Source organism: Alnus glutinosa, chromosome 7 (genome assembly GCF_958979055.1).
Source record: "Alnus glutinosa chromosome 7, dhAlnGlut1.1, whole genome shotgun sequence".
Classification (NCBI taxonomy): Eukaryota; Viridiplantae; Streptophyta; class Magnoliopsida; order Fagales; family Betulaceae; genus Alnus; species Alnus glutinosa.
The window spans coordinates 27,524,963-27,546,155 of NC_084892.1; the positions used below are offsets into that span (position 1 = coordinate 27,524,963).

At 37.2% G+C, this 21,193-nt stretch overlaps 2 protein-coding genes across 2 annotated transcripts; one reads left to right on the forward strand and one right to left on the reverse strand.

Moving 5' to 3' along the window:
* Nucleotides 1-1,395: 1,395 nt before the first annotated feature.
* LOC133873085 (clathrin light chain 2-like) lies at nucleotides 1,396-4,927 on the forward strand. The gene is made up of 3 exons (XM_062310805.1): nucleotides 1,396-1,877; nucleotides 2,081-2,234; nucleotides 4,326-4,927. The coding sequence occupies exons 1-3, from the start codon at nucleotides 1,495-1,497 to the stop codon at nucleotides 4,695-4,697; spliced, it is 909 nt and encodes a 302-aa protein (XP_062166789.1). The 5' UTR covers nucleotides 1,396-1,494; the 3' UTR covers nucleotides 4,698-4,927.
* Nucleotides 4,928-8,843: 3,916 nt separating this feature from the next.
* Nucleotides 8,844-14,045, reverse strand: LOC133874330 (putative serine/threonine-protein kinase). Its single transcript, XM_062312225.1, has 7 exons — nucleotides 13,575-14,045; nucleotides 13,357-13,489; nucleotides 12,143-12,255; nucleotides 11,771-11,981; nucleotides 11,075-11,312; nucleotides 9,841-9,991; nucleotides 8,844-9,541 (listed from the first exon to the last, which is right to left on the reverse strand). Exons 2-7 carry the CDS (start codon nucleotides 13,427-13,429, stop codon nucleotides 9,191-9,193), a joined length of 1,137 nt encoding a protein of 378 aa, XP_062168209.1. The 5' UTR covers nucleotides 13,430-13,489; nucleotides 13,575-14,045; the 3' UTR covers nucleotides 8,844-9,190.
* Between the last annotated feature and the right edge of the window lie 7,148 nt (nucleotides 14,046-21,193).

Here is a 21,193-nt window from a genome sequence, read left to right on the forward strand (position 1 = left end):
TAATTCTAATACTTAAACATATATAATTGAGACAACACTAATTAACTTTGTCACATTATTTAAATAAATATTGGGTATATTTGGTAAAGATTGTTGTGGTTATTTTTTATTTATTTTTTAATAAATAGTAAGAAGTGATTGATGTGATATAAAGTATAAATCTATATGAAAAAGTGAAAAATTTTGTTTTGTAGTTAATTTTTTTATTTGAATAGTAGTAAAAAAAAATTATTGATATAATATAAAAAATAAAAAAAAAAATTCAAATGTTTTGAAGTTAATTTTCTGTTTGTATAAGTGAAAATAAGGGTAGGGATTGTTGTCTTAGTTATCAAACAGGCTCAATAATAATAATAATAAATAATTTTTAAAAAAAAATTAGACAACCGAAGATAAATAGAATTTGAGGGGTTATGGGTGAAAGGAAGGATACTTAGGATGGAAGCGATAGTGTTGGGATTAGAATTCTTGCTGAAGTATATATTAGGACCCAACACTCAGCTTGAGTTCGTTTGTGACAGTCAATTGTTATTTGAATAAGCTTATCAGAGCATTTTCAATGATTTATGTCAATTTTGAGGCAAAATGTTAATCAAAACTCACTTTTGCTATATTGGCTAACTAATTTTTAAAGCCTCTTCGTGTCGGTAGCGGTAGAAAAGGGTCAATCTGATTAGCCTCTTTGTGCATTACATGGTATTATAATGCATACTCCAACAAGATTAGCCCGCCAACAATCATATTATAAAGAATAATCTTACTTTTCATATTTATTTATTATATTTATTTTATATTGATTAGTGTAATGTGTTTTAAATTATTTAATTTTATTTTTATTTTTTAAAAGCCAATATAAAAAAGAAATTACTTCAAATATTCTTACCAAACCCATAAAGTAAGTGTGGGGATTGGGAAACGCTGGATGGGGGACACTCATCCGTCCCCCATCCCCCATATATAATAAAAAAATAAATTTTTATTAAAAAAGTTGGCTTTGATGGGACATTAAAGCCAACTTTTTAATAAAAAATTATTTTTTTATAATAAAATGCGGACGGATGAACGTACCCTGTGTAGCAAGTCTCGTGGGGATTATGGATGATTGGGAAACCTCCGCCTAAAAAATGGAATGTTGCATATCATTAGGCTGCTACTGCGGCCACACGAGAACATTACTCCCAAATAATGGAACCGGCCGCCGCCAAGAAATTGATGAATATTCCATGCGGTGGGACAGTAAAGCACAAAAGGTAATTGTTTTCAAACGTGTCGATACACAAGTGGCCATACTGAACAGATTCTTTGACCTGAACCCTTCTGCGGCCAATGCGAACCAAATTATGTTGGACTAACTGTGGACCTCGCAGCACGGCGTTGACTTCATTGTAGCCGTGCGATTTCTTTAAAAGACACTCAAACAACGAGACCCGTGAGATTCCCCGAGACCTCCGGGCCGAGCGATCGACTTGGGTCGGAGAAAGAGAACCACAAACGATGTCATCGTTCGCCGGGTCGACCCGACCGTTCGACGACGACGGGTATATCGGCTACGATCCTCGCCTCCCGTCCCAGCGATTCGACTCCTTCTCAAACTTCGACGCCGAGTCGGTCAAGGACTCGGCCGCCGGCGACTCCTCCCCGATCTTCGCCTCCAGCCAGTCTTACAGCTCCGGAAACGATGTCTTCTCCTCGCAGCCGGTGCTGGAGGACCTGTCTCCGCCGTCTGTCTACGCCACCGCCGGAGGATTCTCGGAATTCTCGCCGGGGCAGAACGGCGAGGGCTTCGATGGAGGTTTTGACTCGTTGGACGGCCCGATCCTGCCTCCGCCGGCGGAGATGCAGGTGGAGGAGGGTTTTGCTCTGAGAGAGTGGCGTAGGTGATTCGGCCATTTCATTTCTCTGTAATCATTAGGTTTATTGAGCTAAGAATTTGAATTTGAACTTTTTTTTTGGTTTAAATTTATTAGCTGAATTTTTTAGTTTTATTTTCTGAGTTAAATCGAAGAGGTAGACGCAGAGATATGCGGCGATGTAGTTGGTTGTGGTGAGTAATCGGTGAAATTTGTGGATGAATTCGCAGACAGAACGCGATTCGCTTGGAAGAAAAGGAGAAGCAAGAGAAAGAGATGTTGAAGGAGATAATTGAGGAAGCGGAGGAGTACAAAATTGAGTTCTATAGGAAGCGCAAGGTTACTATTGAGAACAACAAAGCTGCTAACAGGGAGAAAGAGAAGGTGAGTGGCCAGAATGCAATTCTTCAAACCCTAACTTTTTTTCTTTTTTTTTTTAATTAATTGTATTAAAATATTAATTAAATAATTAAGTTCATATTTCTTATACACAATTATTTAAATTTGCTGTCTCATAATACACTTGAACAAGATACACTGACTTAAGAAAAATATTAGAACCTTCTTGTGGTTTGTTTAGGATTGTAATTTTAAAACATTTGATTTAAAAATAGAGATTTAAAAATATGTAATTTGAAAAATATGATTTTTTTTAAATGTAGTTAAGTGACTAGTAAAATTACAATTTAACATTTAAAATTGTATATTTTTTAAAACGTTACCCTCTTGCCTGGTATTTGAAAACGTATAATTTTTTTTTTCAAATTTGAAAACGGACTTCCAAATAATATAATTTCTCTATTTAATTTAAAATCGTGCTTTGTGAAATTACAATGTCAAACCCAGGTGGTAATAATGGTAAATACTGTCAGTGGAGTTACCACGGTAAATCTAGAGGATCATGATCCTACCAATCTTTATGTTTGAATGTTAGTTTGCATTGAAAATGATTGAAAGTAATGTAGTGAGGGTTCCTGTTTCTGTTTTCTATCAAATGCTTGAGTGGGGAACCGCCGATCTAACAATGGGATAATGGGGGTTGAGCTGTGTGGTGGTAGTGTTTTTGAGTAATTATTTCAATATTTGTGGTTTCTTTATATTTAGGGTTAAACACCTTTTTAGTCCCTGAGTTTTGAAAACTTTATTTTTTGGTCCCTTAATTTCAATTTGCATCACAGATGATATCTCAGTTTTGGGAAAATGACCGAATTAGTACCTCGGTTAACTTCTTCGTCCAAAAACTAACGGACCGCCACGTGTCAACCTCTGAAGTTGACACGTGGTATTATATAAAAAAAATTAAAAATTAAAAATATTTAAAAATGAATTAAAAATAATAATATTTTTTTAAAAAATAAATGAATAAAAAAAAAAATACAAGGGGTGGCTGCTACCTCCCTTGGCAACCATGGCGGTGGCCAGCCACCCCCTTAGCCGGTCTGGGGTGGTTCGGCCACCCCTTAACAATTTCTTTTTTTTGTCAAGGGGTGGCCGATCAAGAGGGTGGCTTCTTTTTTTGTTTTTTTTTTCAATTTTTTTTAAATTTTTTAATATTATTATTTTTTAATTCATTTTTAAAGATTTTTAATTTTTTTATATAGTGCCACTTGTCCACTTCGGCGGTCCGTTAGTTTTTGGACGGAGAAGTTAACCGAGGTACTTATTCGGTTATTTTCCAAAATCGAGGTATCATCTGTGATTCAAATTGAAACTCAGGGACTAAAAAATAAAGTTTTCAAAATTCGGGGACTAGAGGAGTATTTAACCCTATATATTAATGACAATGAACCTTTTAAGGTAAGGTCACTTCGTATATCCACTCCTGTCGGATAAACTTCAGACCCGTGCAGAGCGTCCCTTCTATATGGATCGAGTAATACTCAAATTTCACTGGCGGGTTGACCCCAAAAAATTATTTGCAGCCAAAGGGATTCGAAACTCCTGATAAGAATGCCACCAAGATCAAAACCCTTATCACTTAGCCAATCCCTTTGGGTTATACTCGTGGTTCCTTTAACTGAGGAGTTTATGAATTCAATTTTATACCTTTTAATGCGTGTATCTGAGTCTACGTTTCTCTATATCTCTCAAGAGTCCTCTGTAAATTCATTGTTTTGCAATTTTTTTGTTTGTTTGTTGCGGGAAAGCACATGGTAGGGAATATTTGCAGGAATCATAAGCCTGGGAGGGTTCCCTTTGTTAAGGCAGTTAGATGATGATGTTGGTGTGGGAGTTGCTAAATTGTTGACATGAATTTGAAAGGCACTCAAGTGATGCAGGTCAATTGTAGGGTAGCCCCTTTTGAGAAGGACTTCTTTCTTAAAAATATAAAGTAAAAACAAAAAGAAAGGTAATGGGAAGCCAATTTTACTGTCGTGTATACATGGCATGGTTACTATATTGCTATTCTATCAAACATAGTGTAGATGTTTCAACTTACAAATAATTTTGTCAACATTGGGTGCAACATATCAGCTATTTTTGGCAAATGGGGAGAAGTTCCATGCTGAAGCTGAGAAGAATTACTGGAAGGCAATTGGAGAACTTATCCCGCATGAGGTGCCGACTATAGAGAAAAAGGGGAAGAAGGACAAAGAGAAGAAGCCTGCCATTGTTGTGATCCAGGGGCCCAAGCCTGGGAAGCCAACTGATCTCTCAAGGATGCGTCAGATACTTGTGAAGCTCAAGCACAATCCTCCTCTCCATATGAAGCCCAAACCACCACCATCATCATCATCAGAAACTAAAAAGGATGCTAAAACCATTCCTCCCGCTGCTGCCGGTGCTAGTGCTGTTCCTCCCAAGGCTGCCGCCTTGGCATCCCCCAAGGCGGTAGCTGCTGTTTGAGATTGCAGCTCCGTCTTGTGTATGTGAAAAGGAAGGGGCTGTGACTTAGAGATGCCTAATTTGTATGAAACTAAACAGTTATGATACGTGGAAGTGAGTCTGTATGTGTGCATGTTAGTTAGCTGTCTAGCCAATGTAGAAAGGTTTCTGTTTCATGTGTCGATTTTGGTTGCTTAATGTTTTGGTGTAGTGTTGCCGTTTGAAATTGTTAATTTTTCTCTCTTGTGCCATGGATTTCTTCCTTGTTGTCTATTTACACGTTCTGCCTAATAGGACTAGCAATTTTTGACATGACTCACAATTTCGATATAAACTTAATACAAAATTAGCAAGTTAGAGTTGAATGGTTGACCCGTTTAATTAAATGAGTCGGGTTATAATTAACTTATATAGTCTTATACTAATGCATCAAAGCGCGATATTAAGGCTGACAAATTTTGACACTATTAGACTAGATAAATCTTTATCATGTGATAAAGATTAATCTATCCAGATTCAAATGTTAGATTAGTTCTAGTTGATCTACATTATCTTAACGGTTATCTATAAGCAAGTTGTATAGCTTTAGGTTTCTAATTCTTTGTTATTTATGTGATAAGCTTCACTCTTGTATAGTCCTACTAAAGGACTAATTCCTTTATTGCTATATAAGAACATCACTGCCATACGGTTTTAGTAGGCAGAAACATTAAACAATCATATATGGTATCAGAGCCTATCAAGACAAACGTCTATGGCCACTCCCATCTCCGAAACTAATTCTACCCAAACAGCGCCTCCTGTTTCACACCCACCTCCTATCAATTCTTCTGCAAACCCAATAGCACTTCAAAATGTGCATCATCATGTCTCTAAAAGGCTCAACTAAGATAACTATATCTTATGGCAATTTCTTATGGCTCCGTTCCTTGAGGGACAAAATCTCTTCAGCTATGTCGATGGAACTCATCCACGACCACCCCCAACTTTTTCCCGATCCCACTTCCGGTATCCTACTTTCCAATCTGGACTATCAGTCATGGTATCATCAAGACAAAATGATCTTCAGTGCCATCATCTCCACCCTTTCGGTTGAAGCCTTACCACATGCTATTGGTCTTTCCACTTCTCGGAAAGTCTAGCTCACCTTGGAGACCCTGTTCTCTGCTCAATCTCAATCATGGATCATGCAGCTCAAATAGCAAGTTGCTACCTTGAAGAAAGGAGCACTCTCAATCTCCGCTTACTATCAAAAAGCCCAGGGATTCTCTCACCTTTTAGCTACTATTAGCAAACCCATTGAAGCATCAAAACTTGTCTCCAACATCCTTGTAGGTCTTGTTCCAGAATATGATTCTCTTGTCACCTCTGTGGCCACCCGCCAAGACTCCATCTCTCTCAATGAACTCTACGGGTTTATGCTATCCTATGAGATGCACTAATAGCAACACAAATCATCTATTGATTTGTCTATCTCCACTGCTAACACTGCTTAGTGTCAAGGTCAATCTCATCCTCGATTCAATTGTGGTTTTTTCACTGGCCAGCGCAGCAACAACTTCTCCCGCGGCAGAGGCCTTGGTGGAGGACGATTCTCACCTCAGCAATTCTCCTTCTCTGGTTCAGGTTCTTCTCAGCGTCCTACTTGTTAGTTTTGCCATAAGCAAGGTCACACTGCATAAACCTACTGGTTCCGTTTTGACCAAGGGTATCAAGCTAAAACTTCTCCGCTGCATGTCAACCTTGCATCTGCCTCCTCTGCATCTGATTCTTCCTAGTATCCGAATACTGGCTCCAACGTCCATCTCACCAATGACCTCTCCAATCTTAACTTGAATGCTGAGGAATACACTAGAACTGACGAGATTTGAGTCGACAATGGCTAAGGTTTGGAAATTTTACATTTTGGTTGAGGTATCTTGCCTACACCTTCACACAATTTTCATTTACCCTCACTGTTCCATGTTCTAGAAATCCAGAAAAACTTTATATCTGTTAACCAATTTACACATGATAATTAGGTTTTTATTCAATTTCATCCCACTTTTTTCTGTGTCAAGGACCTCCAAACCCGCCAGCTGCTCCTCAAAGGCCCTAGTAGATTCGGTCTTTACCCATGGCCCTCCTCTCATGATCCTTTTTCCAAGTCTCTTGCTGCCCTCATTAGTGAGAAAGTCTCATTGGATCAATGGCATCACCGATTAGGCCATCCAACATCTCCAATTGTCAGTCAAGTTATCAAGTTCAATAAACTACCCGTAGTCCCCTCCAAGTTCAATTCCATTTGTTCTTCATGTCAACAGGACAAGAGTCATCGTCTTCATTTCAGTTTAAGTCCTTCTATTTCCAGTCGTCATTTGCAATTACTTTTCATTGACATATGGGGCCCGGCTCCACTCAAGTCTGTAAACAATAATCGATTTTATCTAAGTATTGTGGATGATTTTAGTAAATACACTTGGTTCTATCATCTCCAACTAAAATATGATGTTCTTGCCACTTTTATCCGTTTCAAACTACTTGTTGAAACATATTTTGGAACAAAAATACTATATGTCCAAAGTAACAATGGGGGTGAATTTCGCCCTCTTCAAACTTCCCTCACAGCTATGGGAGTTTCCTATCATCTAAGTTGTCCACATACTCGCCATCAAATGGGGTCTGTCGAAAGAAAGCATCGACATATTGTTGAAACAGGCCTTACACTCCTTGCCACTGCTAATGTACCACTCTCCTTATGGGATTCGGCTTTTGAGACTGCAGTTTATCTAATTAATTGACTCCCATCCAAAGTAACAAAACAGAAATCTCCCTTTGAAACCTTATTCAACATTTCACCTGATTATAAGCTTTTGAAAATCTTTGGCTGTGAATGTTGGCCATTCCTTCGTCCTTACAATTCCCCTAAACTTGCCTTCCGCTCTCAATCTTGTGTCTTCATTGCTTATAGCAAGAATCACCTAGGATATAAGGGTCTTCACATTCCTTCTGGAAAGGTTTACATTGCTCGACATGTGGTCTTCAATGAACAAATTTTTCCTTTTTCAAAATCTGTTACCACCCCATCACCAACTCCTTCTCTCATTCCTTCTATTGTCTCCGTTCCCCTTGTCAAACTTTCAATCAATCATATCAATGACACATGCAGCCCCCCACAAGAAAATTCCCACAGTACTTTACCAAATTACTCACCTCAACCTCTGATTCCCTTCAACTCTCCAACCACTTCCTCTTTCGCTGCACCAACCGACACTTCACCCATTCAGGCCCTAGTTCCTTTAGAACAACCTCCTCCTTCAAGAGTGCATGGCATGATCACTCGGTCCCATAATCAGATTTTAAAACCTACCAAGTTTACAGATGGTCAAATCAGATATCCACCTCCTCAAGCCCTCACGGCCCTACTCCAAAGTCAGGAAATTGAGCCAACTTGCTACACTCAAGCAAGCAAGCATGTAGCATGGCAAGAGGCGATGAATCAAGAGTTTGATACTCTACTAAAAAAGGGCACTTGGTCCCTTGTATCTCCTTCTTCATCTATGAACATAGTTGGGTGCAAATGGGTTTTTTTTTTTTTTTTTTTTTTTTTCGCATAAAGAGAAAGGCTGGTGGATCTATTGAGCGCTACAGGGCTTGTTTAGTAGCCAAAGGGTTCCATCAACAACCTATAATTAATTTTTCAGAAACATATAGTCCTGTAATCAAGCCTATAACCATTAGAACAGTGCTCTCTCTTGCTCTCTACAGGTTGGCCTATCCATCAAGTTGATGTAAGCATCCTTCACATCCTACAGCTGTTTGCAAGTTGCAAAAAGCCTTGTATGGCCTAAAATAGGCACCAAGAGGATGGTTTTCAAGGCTAAGTGCTCAGCTTACAGAACTGAATTTCAAGAGCTCAAAGGCTGACTTCTCTCTCTTTATCTACAAAGTTAATGGGATTCAATTTTTTGTGTTGATCTATGTTGATGATATAATCATCACTAGTTCACACAAAGGAGCTATATCTACACTTATTCATGATCTCAACTTCTCTTTTGCTCTAAAAGACCTTGGATCTCTTCGTTTCTTTTTAGTAGGCAGAAACATCAAACAATCATAAATCATATAGACACGACTCGCAAACTCAATACAAAATTAACAGGTTAGAACCAATGAATCGAATTAGAATTGACCTTTAAATAGATTAAGTTATAATTGACTTATATAGTCTTATATTTATGTATTAACACGATTCGAACTTGACACACGAAAATGAATGGTCACCCTATTGCCTAAGCTCCTGTCCTTGGATAATACGGCAGTTGATAGTTCTGTCATTCTACAAATTGTGACCATTTCGTATCTATTTACTAAGAAAAACAAAGGATAAATTCATAAATGGGTCAGAGCCCTACAATTTTCCGTCTCCCTCCTCTTTGATGGGATCCAAATCCGATAAAAGAGATCTTAACAGGTTTACTTTAAGATGCTTATCCTAAAAAATGAAAGGTTCCAATCGAACATCCTTGAATGCATCATCTGGGAAACATCAGAGACACACTGTCAGTGTTAATTGAGTCGTATGAATTTACTGGTTGCTTTCCTTTCTCTGCCCGAGTAGATATTTCCTCTGAACTGGTGCCACCCAAGTCTTTATTAAAGGTATTTACTCTGTATACTCCTGGCTTTGTTAGTGCCTTTTCATTGAGGTGAACTCCTTTGGAAAGCATTTCTACTACTTGCTTCATGGTAGGCCTCTGGTTTGCACTGCGCTGGGTACAAAACAGAGCCACCTTAATGAAGCGCATCATCTCATCCTCTGGATACCCTGTTAATTCAGGATCAACAATGTCCAGAAGTCTTTCTTCTTCTCTTAGTTTCCATGTCTGCAACATTATATATAAGTTAGCACATAATACATTCGGGACAAAGTTTTCCTCCAAACTTGGTGACTCAGTCTATTAAATTGACATTTGTCCTTAAAAGTATGTTAATATGCATGTGAGAATCACATGCAGATGTTAGGTCCATAGAAAAATATAACTGACTGTTGAGATGTTGTAGAAAGACAGTAGAGAACTTGAAATTTTCTCCTATATCTTGAACCAAAATGGAGACCAAACCTCATTAAGGTCATTTGACAAGCAGAGAAAGAAAAACTGATAATAAAAGTTCAGAAAGATACCCATTCCACCAGAACAAGTAATTCCTCCCCAAATGCTGCCTTACTACTGCTTCTACCACTAATTATTTCAAGCAAAAGCACTCCAAAACCGTATACATCCGCCTTCTTTGTGAGTTGGCCTAAAAGTGCATACTCTGGGGCCAGATATCCCCTGCAAATACAAAGGGTTAGTGAGATGAAAAGAGAAAGCAGAAAGAATAATTAGATACTAGAGAGTTAATGCAACCACATGGAATACTGTCCCGCTCTCCCGCTCCCTTTAAACAATTTCATGTGAAGTCGGATCCTCTATATCTATGACTATCACAAGATTTGGATCCATTCCCACTATACATACTCACCTCAATCCTCATCTCTTCTCATTAGTTTCTTACATTCTCACTAGTACTAGTTTACCTAGTGGCAAAATTCAGGCAATTTTTCAATTTAATTATTATAAATTTGTTAATTATTTTTTTTGTGTTTTATTCTATTTTGGCTGAAAAGCTGGTGAACATATCCAATTTTGCCTCCAAAACAAATAGGAAACACCGGTGTCCTTTTCCATGGTAGCACCTATATCAAGACATGGCGTACGTAACAATTGATTAAACTATTAATGTAATGGCCCATTTTCATATCCAACCTCAATAAGACTGATAATGAGGGATTCCGATATTGTGCAATAGAGTTGTCCTATTGCATGTAAGAGCCTATCCGGGCGCCACTTGCTCAGGCCGAGCATGTGAAGCCCGAGCAAGCTCTCACATGGGGATGCCCTATTGCATAGGATTCCCGTCCGATAATGAGCATGGTCATAAAAATCAGTGTGCATGGAACAAATTTCTCAAAAAACCCATCAAATTGCATTTGAAAATTTTGAAAAGCAGCAAATGACTACAAATAATTCCTTTTTATAACAAAAACTTATGAATGATTTCTGCTAAGTTTTTTTTTTTTTTTTTTTTCATTTTATTTTATGATATAACTCTAGCATCTAAAAGGGATCAAATTCATATCCTCACCTTCCACCCTTTTGCTTATAAGGGAGAGGTGCCAACCGTGCCATTTTCCCTAAAGGTAACTTAAAAGCAGCTGATTTGTGAAGCTTAACAACAAATTGCATGTGAAGTTTGACTATACACATAATTTAGTGAAAACCTCACTTAAGCCAGACTCTCGAACAGGTTTCTGAATAGTTATAGCCCATGTAGCTCACAAAGTAAAATGCAATGCAATATAAAATCATGCTTACACAGTTCCCGCCACACGAGTACTAAGATGAGTGACATTGTCTGGAAAAAGCTTTGCCAGCCCAAAATCTCCTATTTTAGGATGAAAGTTTCCGTCAAGAAGTATGTTGCTAGCCTTAATATCCCTGTGGACAATATGTGGTTCAGCTTCCTCATGAAGAAATGCAAGACCAGAAGCTGTACCCAGGCATATAACAGCTCTCTTTGGCCAATCCAGAGCATCATGTTTACTTTTTGAACCTGAAATAATATTTTCTGGACATTAGCACACCCTGAAGAGAGATTAAACCTTATCTTCAGAAATACATCTTGCAGAATGAACTCATTGGACAAATACAATGAGTTCATCCAATTCATTTACAGATACAAAGATCAGGCATTCAGATAAATTTAAGGAGATAGAGAGAGGAAAAAACAAAAAAAATCATCACTCCGTTTCTTCAAATCCAATTATTTGGCTTAGTTGATTTGGTATCCCCTTCCATAGCATATCCACCCCATCCAATCCAGAAAAATGCATCCCACAACCAAATCAGATGGCCAAACTCTCAGAAAATGGTATGAGCTGATAGGGCTTAACTAGCCAGGCTGACAAGTCACCTCACATTTTAACACTACTCAAATTTCAAAACTTCTAAATTCATCCCAACTGAAATATGAACCAGTTCCACATAAATCTCTGATAATCTGATAATTACCGAGCAGAGCACTTGCAAGGCTGTTGTTTTCCATATATTCATACACCAATATCCGATGATTGTCCTCAACACAGCAGCCAATGAGTTCAACAAGGTTTGGATGTCGTGTATCTGAGATCACATTAATCTCTGTCAAAAATTCCTTAGTTCCTTGTTTAGATTCCGCAGAAAGAGATTTGATTGCAACTGGAGTACTATCTCTTAGAAATCCCTGCAATTAATAATGAAAAAGAAACTGTGTAAGAATTTAGTAAATAGAGAGAGGGGGGAAGAAGAGCACTAAAATCCCTCTCTTCCCCCAAAAAGGAAAAAGAAGAGTGGAGGTGCTACGCTTATATACAACTGCAACAAAGTAAAGCTAGTTAATCTCACCTTATAGACAACTCCATAACCTCCTCCACCTATTTTTCGCGATGGATGGAAATTCAGTGTTGCTGATCTCAAATAGTTATAAGAAAAGAGCTGTACATTATTGGTAGAAATTCCTAACCATGCACAAAAACAGAAAGCAAACACGTCAAACTTTGGGGTGAATTTCCCTGGTATTCACATATTAAATGGAAAAGTAAAGGAAATTAGCAAACAACATCCAAGTTCTAACATGTAGAAGAAAAAGAAAAGGAAGTCTAAAGGTTCATTTGGAGGCTTGTGTTCCAAACCTAGCCTGATATCGCTATATTCACATAATTTTTCTTTCTTAAATTGCTTAGATTGTATTGAGTGAATAGTTGATAATGTGCACAAAAGTTTTGTGTTGCAGATGATTCATGAATTTCTACCGTGCCCTTCTGGTATGGCTATCAAAATTCAGCTTACCCAGATCCCAGCCACAGTTCATCCCACAAAATTTGGAACTAAGCAAAATGATCCAATGTTAGTAGGCTTGTGATTTACGCTAATTCTAGCTTGACTCAACCAACAAGGACTAGTAATCCATAGTCAGGTTCAGACATTGTGAGCTTGAACATTTTGCAAAGACTTGGCTTACAGAAAGAGAACAGAGAAAATGAAGGAAAGATACCTTTACTTTTAATTCTAAGCTAAAAGAGTTCCAATTGTCAAGCTCATGAGAAAATAAAAATAAAAATTCAACCCAGCCAATAAATATCAGGTACTAGAAACTTTTGTCAGTTTGTTTGTTTTTTTTTTTTTTCAAATTCACCATCTTTGCCAGGAATTTGATCACCATCTACGTTGGTTTCCCCCCTATTGCAATATCCAGAAACAGGTTACTTACCGGGCACAATTCTCCCAAACAACACATTAACACTTAGAAGAGATAAAATCATAAATATACAGCTTGAAATAAATTCTAACTTCTATCAAACCAATCAGCAGTTGAAATAGGTTCCCGAGAGGGTTAAGAAAAGGATGTAAGGGAACAAGATCATCTGGGACGTGTAAGAGTGGTATAAGGACGCTATGATTCAGCACTTTAATCAATTTTACATGGAATTTCGGAATAAAATAGTAAACAGAAACGGCCTATGTTGATGAATCAAGGTAATCCAAAAATTTACAATTTTTTACAGTTTGAGGACATCCAATAATCATTGAAATGAATTCAATCGCACCCATTTTCTTACCTTCTGCCTCTGTCTGACCGGCAATATTCTGCCCTTTACAGTCTCTCAAGGCACCAAAGCAACTACGAATCATTGCTACAGAGTTGGAAGTTCTTACACACCCAAATTCTTTAACACATCTCTTCCTCAAATCCTATTCCATCCCAAAAAGAATCAGAAAGCTAACAATAAAGGCAACAAAGCAAACACAAACTACCCGAAGTAAATAAACGCAAAACCTGAAGTTGGGAGTGATTTTAAATACAACCCGACCGAGCCAAAAAGGCTTTGAAATGTCTTATGGGTCCGTGGGTGCAGCAAACGCCAAGACCAGGTAGTTTGGAAAGGAAATGTTGTGAGGGAATGAATGGGAAAGAATGAGAACCCATTATCAAAATCTTAGAAATAAAACAACGATTGGGGCGGGCGGTCAATATTTTTCAAGATTTGATCATTAGAATAGGGTCAAATTGGCTGAATTCTGCTCAAAGGCGAGTGAAAAGGCATTTGATTGTGACTCCTTTTTCTTTTCTTTCTTTCTTTGCTTTCCTGCACCGGCTTTCCCATGTTACAACCTTACGGCAACACCTTTGTTCACACATATTGATAGGTTGTTGCCTTGTTGGTCGCTTTGTGGCTTCTCTTTCATGGCAACCGACTCTTAGCTTCCAATTGCTCCATCGGTCAGCAAAAGCAATAGTTGAAGTATTTCTTAGCATTGGACTCCCTGCTTCGCTTCTGTGGAAAGTGGTCCATAGGCACAACGACGCCGTCTTTTTATTATATGTTGACAATGTTGTGTATTTGTTTTTTTCTTCATGGTTTGGTCGAAATCGAACCGTTCCTGTTCCACACGTTCTCTTTCCTAGGTTTAGACTTTAGACCATAGTACTAACAATTATTCTTTTCATATATATATATATAAAAAAAAAAAAAAAAAAAAAAAAAAAAAAATTATTCTTTTCAGCTTTTACAATTAATTAAGCATAGAATCATAGATGGCTCTTCTTGCAATCTCCTTAGTAGTACGAGGGAGTTGTGTTTGGTAAAGTGTTTTATTTTGAGTTTTATTTTTTATTATTTTTTTTTTAAAATTAGAAATAAAAAGTGATTAATGTAAGAGAAAAGTGAAAAAAGTCGTTTAGTAATAATTTTGAAAGGATGTTGAATTTTTGTTTGAAAGAAGTGAAAACAAAGATAGTCATTTGCCAAACACTGCTATAAAAATTGTGACGTCTCACATAATTTGGGTATGAGAATGAGGATGTGCTTGTATGTATATTCGCACCATTCTTGAACAATGTGTTTTAAAATCTTAATGGTCATGAATATATTATAACTTCGTAGTTAAGCGTGTTTCTACGAAAGTAGTGCTATGATAAGTGATCTCCTAAAAAAATTTGGTTTGTGAAAGCTGAAAGAAAGCAAACAATATTGTGTTTTTGGGGTGAGTCATTACGAATGGTATCAGAATCATTGCTCAGCCTGAGATGGAGGAGCGTGCACAAGCCCATGATAGTTACCAACAAGGACAATGGGTTTAAAGAGAGAGTGATTGTGACGTCACACATCGTCTGGGTATGAGAATGAAGGATCCGACTTGAACTCCAACACACATGCTGTATAAATATTTATGGCATGTTTGGATGCAAGTTAAAATAAAAAATAAAAAATCCAGTTGCTACGGTGTTCGAATTTAATACAACCCGAATTCACCCTAATTTTTATTTTTATTTTTTTAAAAAAAGAACTCCAACATGCTTCCTCTGTTCAAGGCGTGATAATTGCATTTCCTCTGCAAAAAGTACACATTTATCAGCAGACCATCATGTACTTTTAAAATCGTGATGCTATGAACCTACCAGAATTCTACCGTTAAGCGTGTTTCTACGAAAGTAGTAGGTAACCTCCTAAAAAATCTGGTTCGGGAGAGCAAAAAAATAGATAATATTGTATCGTTGGGGATCGGTCGTTACAAATTATACGTGTTATTTCGAAGAAAATTTCCACTTTAGAATGATTTTAAATTAACACAAAATAAAGGTTATGGAGATGCCCATAAATTCTTTTAAAGAAAGCTACAGGATCTCACGTAGAATGGAATTTGTCTTCGTGTGTCGGATTTTGATCGAGTTGAGATATGAGAATAAGACTATAAAAGTCAACATAATTTGACCCATTTAATTAAACGGGTTATATTCTTCAACATTAACCTGCTAATTTCATGTTAGGTTTGTTTCAAGTTTGCATACCATATAAAAAATTATCAGCCCTTATGTTTTGTTTTGTGTTCGGATCATATCGAAACATGAGTATACGACTATATATGTCAATCCTAACTCGACCCATTTTATTAAACAAATTATACCCCTCAACCCATAGGTGGCAATTCGTGTTTTCAAGTGGTATCAAAGTATAAATATAAGACTATATAAATTAACTCTAACCCGACCAATTTAATTAAACGTGTTAAACCCTTAAACTCCAATTTACTAATTTTGTATTGGGTTCATGTCGAGTTTAAAATGTGTCAAAAATTATTAATCCTATTTCAATCTTAACCCATTTACTTTATGTTAAATTTTCAAGCCGTATCTAAAATTATTAGCACTAATCAACTTTGACCACAATCACGTTTCCTTTTCAGATTTGATAATGGCCGGTTAAGCCATGGTCTTGGGTCGGCCCCGGAAGAAACAACAAAGGCCAATATCAACCGCCGTGTGGGTAATAGTATGTACCGATGATGGGTTCAAGAATGAAAAGTCAGCTCTTCAGACAAAACCAGGTATTTTTTTCTCTTTGCCAATTGGCCATCAACCGCCGTATGTAAAGAATTGATTCGTGTAACGATATTCAAACCGATTGACTTCGTTGTTTATTTATTTTTTATTTTTTTCTTCTTTGAAAGAGATCGACTTTTTTGAATGATTCCTCGTTTCATAACGTAATAGCTCACTTAATGTAGTCCATTCGACAAAATATGACTTTTTAAGGTGTCACATCATACATGCAATCCATGGGCTGGACGGCAGAAAATGAATTTTCTTGTGAGAATTATTATATATTTTTTTAATAGTATTAATTAAATTGAAAGAAATATTATTAAAAAATCTAAACGTAATTTTATAAACAATTGCTAGTATATTTGATCTATAATCATGTAACTGCAGCCCAGAGAAAGTAGAAAATATTTGCATTCACATAACCTACTTTTTTTAGTTTTAGAAGTTAGAAGACAATTAAAGAGTTGTTCAGATCTCGGGCCAATTTCATACTTAAAGCTGAAGGAACTCTTCAATTTCCAGTTATCAAATTTTGGATACAACTACAAGTTGTGTTTTTGAACAGTTCAAATGATAACTCGACTCATCAAATACGAAGCCATTGTTCATAGTAGCATCAGCACATTTTCTACCATCATCCTACCATGTACAAAAAAAAAGAAAAAAAAAGAAAAAAGAAAACATCCGAGAGCAATGATTAGCATGCACATGCATAACCCGTTTACATATTTGAGCTGAAAGTGTTTTGGGTCACCTACCAATACCATGCTGACTGCCAGGGGAGGAGTTTCCTTTCTCACTTCCAAAATCATTGTCTTCAATTTCACTCCCATCTAAACAAACGAAGCTGTTTTTGATACTTGGCTCTGAGCTAGCATTGCTGCTTGTGGCAAGAGGAGAGTCAGCAGCACTCACTGTCCTTATTGTGGAACCTGATCTCACACTGTAAATAGAGGAAGCAGGAATGTTTGTCACGGATGGGCGTACTTTAGCCGGGATGCTTCGTCTTATATCCTGGGGTAAGGAAATCCCAAACCATATTAGGAATTGCTACACAAAAGATGAATTGCTCTAATATCATGTTCACATGACCGCCATATATATGCATGCTAAAATAGTCATGAAATAAGCCTCCAATTAAAATCATTCAACATAATAAGTTGCATAGGACAAAGTTTTTTCTCTAAACTTTGTCCTATAAAGTATGAGGTGGATATATTCCAAAAGGGATCTAAGGATTTGAATACCAAGAAAATTACGTATATTGTCCTATTGTTGATAATAGGACAATATCTACCCAAGCATGGATTCATTTAACGGATTGCACGCTTGCAATAAGGATAGAGATACATACCATATGCCTCAAAGCCATATCAAGGGACTTATTTGAAAGCGTTCTTCCAAAGCCCGAGCTGTTGGTGGAAAAAGACTTGATACCTTCGTTAAGTATAGAGTAACTGTCATCTTGTTTTGGTGGTGCAAGTTTCCTCATGTTTACTAATCTTTCAACCATCTTTGTTCCAATAACTACAGGGCTCTCTGTTTCATCATCTTTTACACGTGACCTACTCTTAGCCAGAATGGCCTTCCCATTACTATAGGCACTGCCATGAGAAGATCGTCCTCTAGAGGGAGAGGATGATTGCTGTCTCGATTTTCCATTTGAAACGGAGTCAATAGAAGACGACCTAGCACTTGGAGCACCTGGCCTGCCCTTAGAGGCTGAAACTGGCCTTTCCTGAAATGATGTCCTCAAATTTGGAGGAGCATCAAGTGAGAAACCAGGCATCTCAGAGGGTTTCCTAGGCCTAGATTTAGCTGGCGGTGAACTTCCACGTGCTGGCAGTGGCTTTTTCAAAAATGCAGGACCTGACTTTGGCGCTGAAGAAGATCGACCAGGAGGAGCAGATAAACTAGGTTCAACCGAGGGGGCTGATGGTCCACGGTTTGGTGTGGCCGATCTTGATGTTGACTTGGAAGTTGGTAAGGAAGGTCTGGCAGTTGGTGTTGAAGACCGAGCAGTGGATCTAGTAGGAGTTGAAGATCTCACCACTGGAGGCGTGGAGGATCTTGAGGGTTTCGTTTTAGAAGGTAATGTGGGATGTGAAGCAGGTGTGGAGGATCTTGAAGGTTTCATTTTAGAAGGTAATGTGGGCCGTCCAGTTGGAGTTGCAGGTCTAGAAGTAGCTGATGTGAGCCCCACAGATGATGGTGGCCTTCTATTACCGTTGCTGGAAGAATTCTGTCTAGAGGGCGAAGTAGGCTGCTTAGGGACTATAATACTCCTTGAAGCAGGTTCTTCCTGGACCTTATCTAGCTGCAACCAAATTATATAGAAAACAAGGCAACACAAATTTGCAAATTATGATAGAGGAAGCGAAACTAGAAAATACCAAAACATTAAAAGAGGGAACCTATTTGATTAAAAACTAAATGTTAAAGACATCTGATGTTACTAGTAAAAAAAGAGCCAAGCTATACTCTACATTAGTCAAATGTTAGCAAGTTGCACATACAAGGGGTTATCGTACCAGTTAACAAGGCCCATAAGCATCCAGAATCCAAAGTAAATAGAGCTCTTACCCTAGATTTCGGAGCAGTGGGACGCACATTAGGAATCTCAATCTGACTCAATACAGTTTTCTGTGAATCCTTCTCTGAAGGAGGAAAAAGTGGTGTGCCAGGTGGTGTAAGAAGCCTGAATTCAAAGGAGACTTCCCATAAATACCAAGGCAAAGCATATAATTCTCCAACAGAACAATATAGAGGCATTATGTAGCAATAAAGAATACGTCAAGACACTGTGTGTTTGTGTGTATCCATATATTATGCAAGTAGATGTATTTCTTCTCATTTTCAGTCCTAAAGCTTCTGGAACAATCCAAACAAGAAAGCTCAGCATTCTACAATCCAAACAGGATGATAAGAAACCCAAACCCCTATTTCTTCATAAATCTAATAGGTTAATTTCTGAATTATATGAGAAAAAATGGCCTGAAACTAGTTTTGTTCAGTTTCTTCGGAGAAGACACATGCAGTCAGAGACGTGCATGAATAAAGCTTTAAAAAAGAAAGTGACTAGTTTAACATTTTCTTTGTGAGACCATTAACTTCAATTGAACTTTAATCGTCGGTCATAAGAAAAGGGACAAAGTGAAAAGTTCAATTGAACATTTCAGCATAAGAATTAAGATGCATACGAAATGGCATTGGTACTTTAAGTGGGGTCCATAAAAAGACAAATACCATCCTGAAAATGTAACTTTTTTCTTTTGCGTAGTAGTCTAACATTGCCCAATGATATTTTGCCCACTATTTTTCTTGATCAATCTTACAAGCTATTTCGACTTTGAGTCCCAATTGTTGTCCAAGTCTTCAATCATTAGCTTTAATCAAACTTTAATCGCCGATGATTATCAAAAAGTGAGAGAAGAAAGGCAAAAAAAATACTTGAGAACTGTGAAAAGTTACATTCAAATTTTTAATCCTCACATTCATAACAAAATGGCTCTTTAAATTTGAGCGGGGTCCATCAAAAGACAAATATCAATCTAAAAATGGAACTTTTTTTTTTTCTTTTCCAAACATTGAGTAGTCTAACATTACCAAATATCTTTCTGCTCGCATTTTTCTTTGATCAATTTTACAAGCTATTTGACATTGTTTCCCCTATATTCTAACATTGATGTCAACGTCTTCGATGCAGAAAAAAAATTGCAAAATAAATTGTTGGAAAAAAAAAATCGAAAAAAGAGATGGAGTGAGTTTGAGTTTAAACATATACCAATCATAATCAGATTTGTCATTTTCCGAGTTCAGGAACTCATCGGCGCGTGTCTTCCTGGGAGGCATCGACTCTGCAAAATACATCATCATCATCCACAAGAAAAAAAACAAAATTCTCTTACATGCACAAAGAATGTGAAATCTGTTAGAATATGATTAAATTTACCGTTCCCTATTGACTTAATCTTTTGGAACAAGTTAACACGGAATCAGTAATGGTCCAAAGTTCAAACCCTAACTCCATAATACACCTCTTGTTTCAGTTAAAAATTCTACGTGCTCAACGCTTTTAGCAGAAGCAGATTTATCAAAATGGATTCAGAGCCACTGGAGAAAACCTGACCTGCGGGTGAGGGAGTGAGGAGCTCTTCAGCGTCCATCTCACGCCTCCGCATCTGGAGGAACAGCGCGAGCTCTTCGTCTCTCTCCTTCGTCACCATTTTCCTCTCTCTCTGTTTCTCGGTCAGTACGGACAGTCTCGCACTCTAAAAACTGAAAGGCGACGAGTACTTGAAAACGAACTGAGTTATCTTTTTCGATTGGAAACGACGACGGATCTGATGCAAAAGCTCCGAACGCAGTAACAGAGAGAGATTGTGAATTTGTGAGAGTCTGAGAGACGAGACAGAGCAGTGGCAGCTCGAGCTTTAGCTGTCAGATTTTTCTAAAGAACAAAATAGAGGATTTGAATTGCAGATGGGGAAAAAAAAAATGAAAATATCATGAGGAAAACGACTACAGATTTGAGAAAAATCACGAAATTGCCATTTCAAGGCAATCTATAGTTAACTGTTTTGAAAGAGATGCCTATGAAGAGTACTTAATTGTAATAAATAGGAGAAATATTATTATTATTATTATTATTATTATTTTTTTGTATGTGAGAAGTACAATTTTTTTTTTAAGAGATAAGTTCACAAAATGGTATCGAATTATACGCCATTTTAAGAAAATAGTACTGAACTATCAAACGTTTCACTTAAGGGTACTTCGATAAGATTTGTTGTCAAATCCTGTCAAATTTTTTAAAATATCCCTATATTTATTTTTTTAAAAAAATAAATTATAAATTTTTTCAAAAATTCAGCCATGAGTATTTTTACAAATTTCTTTAAATTATGACCAACATCTAAATCTGAGCATTTTTTTTCTGTTCTTTTTCAAAAAAAGAAAAAAAAAATGGTATTTTGAGAATTTTGATAAGATTTAACAGCAAATCCGAATTAAATACCCTTAATTAACGTGTTTAGGACGTTTGATAGTTCAGTACTATTTTTTTAAAATAG